An 8907-nucleotide genomic window follows, 5' to 3' on the forward strand; every position below is an offset into this window, starting at 1 on the left:
GGGGGTAGAAGCAGCATACCTCCCGCGGTCCTAAGCCATAGCCGGGTCTCCTGTGCCCCGCAGTCCTCAGCATTCTAGTCCCCCCAGGACACATTTAACATGTCCCTCCCCACCAGCACACATTTACATGACACGCCCCTCCTTCCCCAGCACACATTAGCATATCATCATACCCACCCCAGCACACATCACAACCATTACCTTACAGCGTGCTGTCTACCTGTGGAGCTGCTCAGGCTCTCCCCATGCCTGGCTGGCTTCCCCTGGTGTATCTGCTGTGCCTGCCGGGCTGCTGTTGCTAACTTGCCTCTATAAGGGAGGGAGCGAGCATAGAAGAGAAGAGGGAAGGGTGGACGGTGCTGCAGACTGCTGCTATGTCTTCCCCTAGGGGTGGGGAAGAGCGGCTCGGCAGGCCCGTAGCACAGAAAACGTGATGCCAGTGGCATGTGCGACAGGCGCAGGCAGCGGCTGTCACTATGGGGCGTGGATCGGATCCACAACAGAGATCCGATCCGTCAGCACCTCCCCCGGTGTGTAACATCCCTTCCTTCAGCAGCGTTTCCCCTGCACCGCTAAATTTTAATTAGAGGGGAATAAATGGACGCAAACGGCGGCATGCGGTGCAGACGGCAGCGGGTCCCATGAACCATCTGCACCGCCAGTAGTTCTGCCCGTGGCCGCCGCTATGCACTCGTCGGGCACAGCAGGGAGCGGGCGAGCAGGGCAGGGGGGAGCCGGTGGCAGGGTGCACGGCTCCGACGCCAGGTGATGATTTGCCGCCTGGAGCTTGTGCTCCACCGGCTCCGCCCTAGCTACGCCTCTGCCTATTGTAGGCAATAAAATATATCATACATTGGGGAATGTACTAAGCCTTTTGAGAAAGATAAAGTGCACATAATTTAAGTAACAGCCAATAAGCTCCTAACAGCCAAATGACATGCTGTGTTTGAAAAATAACAGGATCTGATTGGTTGGTAGTTTATCTGTCTCTACTCTATCACTCTCCAAGACTTAGGGCAGTATTCAATGAAAAAGTTCTCCGTGCATGGAGAGCGTTTTATTTAGCTCTCCATGCACTCTCCGTGTTCCGGAGGGCTCGCTGCCACTCCTGCTCCCTCTATTCAATGTGGTTAAGACTCGCCGCCACTCGCGGCGAGTCTTAACCCCTGCAGGGAGCAGGGAGCTGGGAGCTTTCAGGGAGCCGGAAGCAGCCAGAGAGATTAAAGTCTCCCTGGCTGCTCCAGAGGACTGTGGAGGGGAGGGGGGCTCTCCAGGACCCAGGCTGCACCCCCCTATAGCCAGCGGGGGACCCAGTATTCACTGCACCGTTCGTGCATAGTTACGTTCGGCTGCAGTGAATATATGAATATCTAATGAGCGGCTCGAGCGCTCGGGCCCCCTGCTGGCTGCACGGTGTAAAAAAAAAAAAAAAAAAAAAAAAAAAAAATGTAAAAAAATGGAGAATTGCTACACGGAGAGAGACGGAGAAAATCACTTAAAAAGACGGAGAATATTTCACATTGAATAGGGTTGTTCGCTTTTGGAGAGCAAAATGCTCCATCCAAGGCGAACAAAGCACAAATTCTCCACAAAACACGGAGAACTTTTCTCATTGAATACTACCCTTAGTACATCTGCATCAGTCATGTGTAGCATTTGTTCTAAAACTGTATTAGTAACACAAAGCATTTAAGTGGGTCATCCTGGTTCACTCCTTCTGGCAAATTCTTCTTAGATGGACAAAACCATGTGCACTGCAGGTGGGGCAGATGTAAAATGTGCAGAGAGTATTAGATTTGGGTGAGTTATTTTGTTTCTGTGCAGGGAAATATGCAATATAGATCTCACTTTGAAGTAAAACCCCACCAAAATCTAACTCTCTCTGCACAAGTAACATCTACCCCACCTGCAGTGCATATGGTTTTGTCCATTTGAGAAGGAATTTCCCAGAAGGAGTGAACCAGAATAACCCCCTAAGTTATATTATGCACCAAAAACCTTTGATACAATTCATACATACAGAAGTACAGGAACTATGGAAAAACTGCATAAGATAATATGATAAATATATTTAGATTTGTATATTTTGAAATATTTATAGAATAAGTTTTATTTGTCTCTGAAGTTGAAAATAATTTCCCAATATAAAAATAAATTAAAATTAGAATAAAAGAATGGTAATACATTAAAGGTATCATGAATGATCAATTAGCAGCATTGTACATTTATGTACTTTAATTTAAGTGAAGAGAATTCAAATTTTCATCTCAACTGATTAAAGGTGCATACGCGCTGGGCGTTTTTTGCCCATCATGTATGCTAACAGATGATGAGGAAAATCTCTGGGCTAAATATCGCTCAGTGCATCCACACTAAGCGATATTCCACCTTCTGAGCAATTTTCCCAGGGGTGGATGTCTAGCAGGACACTGTGGAAAGCCGTTCACCCTGTTGCTCATCTGCTGGTAATACCATCAGATGAACGGCCGGGCCAGCGATGATGCGGGAGCGCGCATAAGTGCTCACCGTTCATCGCTGCCCCGTACACACTGGGCGGCATTTTAGCTGAAAGCAGCTCAAACAAGTAAACTAAGCTGCTTTCAGCTAAAAGTCTCCCAGTGTGTATGGGCCTTAAAGGATAATGTATGCACTACCCTACTCTAAAGTACCACTATCGGCAGATAATTCATGTTATACAGCATCAATTCCTGGATCAATGTATTACACTGATAAAATGGATCACCTGATAAATGCCAACATCGGGGAACCAGCACACTGGCACAGGGGCTAATCAAATAGCCCCAGCCAACCTATTAGTGTCAGTAAATTACCACTACTAATAGGATACTCGAAAAAACAAAGATATGATGAGCGCAGATCTAGAAATCAAATCCAGATCTGCTGCTGCTTGGTGATAGTAATAGGATACTCCACCTAAAGCAATGGTATTAGGCTAACCCTTTACACAGTATTGGGATGAGTTCCCATATTAAATGCATAGTCATCATTTGTGTCTTATGAAAGTATTATATTATTTAGCTTGTTCTATCAGAGTAATAATACAAGGATAAAAAGTAAAATAAATAATAATAAATAAGAACTTTGTGAATAGTTTTTACAACATCTAGTTATTAAATCTGATCCTCATTGTTTGTATCTGGGGAAATCTTGTTCCAATATTGTCTTTGAAGAAAGTTGGGATTTCCTAGTAGCCCAACCACAAGTCTAGTTCTCTTATTGCAGATCCGGTGTACTGGAGCCCAGGTACGTGCGTAGGTGGCTGACAGTAGACTGGATGATTTTGGCGGCTATAGTTTCCTTGTTGAGTCGCTGATGTGCTGCATAACGATGACATCCCCCAAAGGAATAGAAATAGTCTCCTCCATTCCGGCCTTTGATCCAGAGAACATCTATAGGTGGCACCAGATCTGCATCCTCCTATAGTAGAACAGGTTACATTTTCACTTTAACATTGTAAAACATCTCAGCGCAACCTATAGGTACATACAGCAAGCACTCAAATAAGATATGTGCAGTATATTGCTCAATAAAAGTAAAACGTATCAAGGAAAGTTGCCCTTTTAGCTAGTATAATATGTCTAGCACAGTATATGAGTATCCAAGAGCCACTATCATATGATTGAGGTCAGCTCGGAGGGATTAGTCTGTGTGGTCACATTTAAATTAGGTAGTCTCAAGTGTGACAATTAGCTCTGGTTCACCGGGCGCCATCTGGTGGAGGTCTGTGGCTTTGTGGTAGCTCTCCCTACATGCCTGCGAAACGTGGAAAAATGCTGTGAGCGGGCAGACGCTAATGCCACAAGTGGGTGGGGCTACAATTGCGAGCAATGATCAGCAAAGAAAACAAAACTGGCTTAGCACACAAACACTGTGTGCGACACTGCAGTACGTATTTTCAACATAATTTCAATAATAGATTGTGTTTGGATTTCATCCTTTCAGTGGCATCTCCAGAGGTGGTGCTGCAGCACAGTTCAAAATTCAAATAGGGGAGTCCCAGAGACCATTTCAAACTGACTCACTGGCGGTTGGTATGTTTTCCCTATTTGAATTTTGAACTGTGCTGCAGCCCTTCCTCTGGAGCCACCATTGCATCCTACGGTTCAATGATGTGGTAAGGGACAAGGTTTGCTTCTGTTTGTTCACATATTTTAAGATTGGCCGCCACCAGCACTCTTTTTGCCTATTTCATTGACCAAAAATTATTATAATTTCATACCTCCCAACTTTCATGGCCAAAGACGCGCTGGGTATTTTAGGGGTGTGGCCCAATGAAAGGGGGCACAGCGTCTATTCACGGGCGACAGTGGGGACTCCCAACTGCCCCTCCCCGCTGCGGGACGCGGGATCGTCGTCAAAAAACGGTTGGGCGGTATGGAATTTGTTCCTGGACATCAATACAAGGCACCCCTACAAGTGTCCTGAAGCAGCCCAGGGAACCACCAAAATAACTAGTTCAACACAAGTGATGGCAATCAGAAATTATCAGAGAAGTCGAGGAACAGAGTATTTTGTCCGTCCTGGAATGTGTCAAGTTGGAAGCAATGTCTTTAGGGTCAGTTATGTGGTGGTTTATCTTGTGTTTGTGATTAAGAGGAAAGTCCAGAAGCAGAGCATTGTGTCCCTCCTGGAGAGTGTCATGTTGGGAGGTTTGTTCTGATTGTCCACGTGTTTTATGATTGGCAGCCACTAGCAGTGCTTTAGCCAATCACATTGACCATAAGTAATTTCATTTCGTCCTTAACCACCCCCTGTAAGAGCCTTGTTGCACTCCAGGTGTTATCTGATGTGTTATCATGACTTCGCAAGTCGCGTATCTCGGATTATGCTTCAGGTGCATGAGAAGTGACTAGCCACAGCCAAATCCATTTGCTGCAGTAAATTACCTCAGCTAACAGAACACCACCCTTAGGCACCCAAAGCATAACACACCAGAAGCAGCATCTGGAGTCAGAGGTGGGTGCTCGGGCCTGTTAGGGCAGCTCCACTCCCTCACGTGGCCTCGCTCTGCCCCTCACAGGCACGCTGCTGTGCGGTGTCTCGGAGTGTCCTTGGGCTCATGTTGCAGGTCTCCCAGCCATGGTCTGACCCCCCACGGGCACGCTGCTAATCAGTGTCTTGGAGCGGCCAGGAGCTCGGATTCAGCAGTCAGTGTGGTGCACATCGCACCTGCGGTGGTCGCAGGCTGGACCGGCTGTGGGTGCTCGTGCCCTGGAGTGCCCACGGATTTGGCGCCTATGTCTGGAGTTGTGATGACATAAATTATTTATGCTGGATCCCCTGTGACATTTTTCTACGGAATAAAATAGCCTCTAATTGGATAATGCAATAATGACCATCGGCCTATTGTTCTAGGGTGAAAAGTTAATGGTGCTAATTGTATACAGGTGTACTGTAAGTGGCAGATTTGCAACAAGCTGCACACTGTATGTGTGCTTATACTGTTATAGGCATGTGCAGTTTATGTTCTGTTAAGCCACAAGACACTGCATCAGCCCCATAATCAACAAACCTAAAGGGACACTACTAACAGAAACTTAAGCTGTGTACACACGGAGCAATATGATCGCTGGCAATATATTGCTCAGCAATCATATTGCTCAGTGTCCCGTTTTCATCAGCGACCAGAGATGGTCGCTGATGAAAATGACACTGCTGGGAGAAGAGGCAGGGGAAGTCGCTGGTCGGAGGAGCATGCTCCAGCGACCATTAGGGGGCTGAAAACAGGAGCACGCACCCCAGCGATTTATCGCCGGTGCACACTCCAACCGCTGGCAATATGGTCGCTCAGCGACCATATTGCCAGAGATTATAGCCCATGTGTACGCACCTTTAGAGGTATACTAAGCGGTATTACAGACAAATCATAATATAGTTCCTATAGATTGTAAGCTTGCGAGCAGGGCCCTCCTACCTATATGTTGGTCTGTTACTACCCAGTTTGTTTTATAACTTTTTCCAATTGTAAAGTGCAAGGGAATATGCTGCTCTATAAAAGAAACTGTAAATAAATAGTTACCTCGATGGTTTCCATAAGACTCTGGACCTTACTCTCCTCTAGGTCAGATGGGATAGGTCTGATCAGCACCCTCATTGGGATGTTATGGGTGGCAGGGATGTTACCGGAATGAATGCTCCTGTTCTCCTGGATCGTACTCTCTGTCATCATCCTGCGAGCCTGTCCCATATCAGATAGCAAATGCACACTTCTCCAGCTGAATATCTGTTTGAGCTGCCTGTGATACATTCTTGCAGGCTTCCGGGCTGTCCCACTTTTATCTGGGATGAACCACTTTGTCACTGGCAGGAGGGCTAGAAATAATAATAAAATATAACTGAAACTGTTACAAGTTGTAAATAAATATTTATCACATTCTGAATTTACAGTAATGACACACAAACGAGGATGGTAAAGACAAAGAGTTGTGCCAGTTTCTGTGTCCTCACCCCCCTGTCACTAAGTGGTGCAGTCTGGCAGCTGAATCAGTATGAATCAGCAAAGCAATGTTCAGTGAGCGGAGGCTTTTCCTGGACTGTAGTGAGCCATCGGTGACATGCTGCTGAGTGCCATTACATAACCTGTGCTTATTTCCACAGCCACAGGACATGTATTTATGCTGCGTTAGTTGTATGTGCTGGGTCAGGATGAATTTCATAGAAATCTGGGTTTTAGATTTCAAAACATTTGGTGCATGGGTATACTTTTTTGATTATTTTTTATTTAGAATGGAGCAAGAACTCTGGAAACAGTTATGCATATTGTTAGTATAAAAACAGTGGTTCTCAAACTGTGTGCCATGGCCTGGGCCAAATTAAGGCAGGGTTGCCTACACTCAGCGGCGTAACTATAAATACTGCGCCCCCGTCCCCCCACCTCGCCGGAAATATCTGCAGGGCCCCCCCCCCCCAGTAAAATAAAGCCCCCTCCCCCACCCTGCATTATCCCGCTGGTGCTGCCACCGCCGCCGCTTTTGTGGCCGGGACCCGCGATCTCCTTGTTTGCAGTCCCGACTCCTCATAATGGCAAAAATAGCTCTCACAAAATGTCCGCCCCCTTACAGCAGACAGTTTTTGAGGATGCTAGAGGAGCCTCCTCTAGCATCCTCAATAAGTGTCTGCTGTAAGGGGGTGGACATTTTGTTAGAGCTATTTTTGCCATTATCAGGTGCCATCCTGGAGGAGAGACGGGACTGCAGACAAGTATATCTGTGGGTCCCGGGCCACACAGCCAGCGGCGTAAACAGCAAGCAGCGCCAGCAGGGTAAGACAGGGCTAGCGCATAAATAGCCCCGCAGACCCCTGGCGTCCACACCTACTCCGCCTCCCCGCGACTGCAGGGTCTGCGGAGCTATTGTTACGCCACTGCCTACACTCCTGGAATGGCCAGGAGGGTCCCGGAAATCGGAGACAACCCTTCCGCATAGCCCTCCATCTCCCGTGAACTGCTCCTCGGTGGTGAGGTCCGCGGGTCAAATGATGCAACTGCATTATTTTAGCCCCGCCCCCACAGTGCAATGCCTGAAATACCGGCATTGCCTGATGGGGGGGGGGCATGGCTAAAATGATGTGCTCACTCTAGACATGCCCCCAAACAGGTCAGCCCGTCGCTGGCTCCACCCCTGAACCGCCCCTTTTTGCTCCCCTTTTTGCTCCCAGGGATAGCCCCACCCCTGCCTCACTGAGCTGGCTAGCCTCTCCCGGAGTCGGCAAGGATGAATTAAGGGCCTCATGTGCTTGAAGATCAAAATGTCCAAGGGCCTATTATGAGAAGTAGAGGAGGTGAGGACAAAGCCATGCAGACATGTAGAACCCATACACTGTCAGGTGTATTCAATGCTCTCTGTGAGCTGTGCTGCCTGCTCACTGTCACAGCTCGCAGGGTCAGTATTCAACTGACCCCCTGCACACGCCATTTCCCCCTCGCTTGGTTTTTGGAGCGAGGGGGAAATGGTGTGTGCGCCCGCTAAAACAGCGAGACTCATGGCTAAATGCAGCAGGCTTCCTCCATTAGCTGCGAGCCTCACTGTTTGGGGGAATCCCCGAAACGTTGAATAGGGGTTAAACAGCGAGGATCGCTTTTTTTCGGCGATCCCTGCCATTTAACCCCCTCGCTGGCTGCATTGAATACACTCCAGTGTGTCAGCAGCACTGACAGGTTTTGCTGCTGCAGCATTTCTGCAGCAGCGTCCCGGCACCCCAAGAACGGTGTCCCGGCACTTCCGCCCGGCAGTGTTTGGGCGGCTGACGTCATGTCTGCCCGGCCGGGCGCATCACTTCCGCCCGGCCGGGAAAAACTGCAAACACTGAGGCCGCATTGCCCGGGTTGCTTAGCAACCACGGGACGCTGGGCGGCGTGCACTCAGCCAGTTGACTGATTCTAATCACAGTTAGCTGGACACACGGTGGGGGCTGATTGGCTGGGCTGGGATCTGGCCCAGCTCAGCCCCACCGGTGATATTGCTTGGAGCAGAGTGTTTTATGCTCTCTCCTGTCCTGTCCTGTCTTGTTCTGTCCTGGTCCTGTCAGTCCTGGTCCTGTCAGAGTCTTGTACTGCTACAGTCTGGGTCCAGTCATCGTCCAGTTGCTGTCTTGGTCCAGTCACTATTCGGCGCTATTCCATCTAATGCTGCCGGAATGCGCAGTCTGGTCATGTAAGTGCTCAAGGGGAGCCTGGTTTGTTACCTTCTTTATTTTAATGAGCAAGCTGCTCTGTAATCTTTAATCCACTGTAAAATAGGGTCCCAGGGGCCTTATTCACATTTGAATCAATCTAAAAATCAGGTCGACCGCGTCGGTCGCATCGCATGCGACCGACGCGATTTTTCCGACACGATCACCCCGATAAAAATCGGTGTGGCCGTGCTAGGAAACAAGTACCAAATTATT

The 8907-nt window shown here is 48.2% G+C and overlaps 1 protein-coding gene across 1 annotated transcript; it reads right to left on the reverse strand.

The window, feature by feature from the left end:
• Positions 1 to 2093: 2093 nt before the first annotated feature.
• Positions 2094 to 6293, reverse strand: SRXN1 (sulfiredoxin 1). The gene is made up of 2 exons (XM_083145427.1): positions 6041 to 6293; positions 2094 to 3438 (listed from the first exon to the last, which is right to left on the reverse strand). Exons 1-2 carry the CDS (start codon positions 6266 to 6268, stop codon positions 3235 to 3237), a joined length of 432 nt encoding a protein of 143 aa, XP_083001553.1. The 5' UTR covers positions 6269 to 6293; the 3' UTR covers positions 2094 to 3234.
• Positions 6294 to 8907: the final 2614 nt, after the last annotated feature.

This window comes from Crinia signifera, chromosome 6, assembly GCF_055691185.1.
Source record: "Crinia signifera chromosome 6, ASM5569118v1, whole genome shotgun sequence".
Taxonomy (NCBI): domain Eukaryota; kingdom Metazoa; phylum Chordata; class Amphibia; order Anura; family Myobatrachidae; genus Crinia; species Crinia signifera.

Coding starts and splice junctions, on each gene's coding strand:
- SRXN1 (XM_083145427.1), bottom strand. CDS start 6,268: ATGTATCACAGGCAGCTCAAACAGATATTCAGCTGGAGAAGTGTGCAT. Junction 3,439..6,040: donor GTCTTATGGAAACCATCGAG/GTAACTATTTAT, acceptor GTTCTACTATAG/GAGGATGCAGATCTGGTGCC.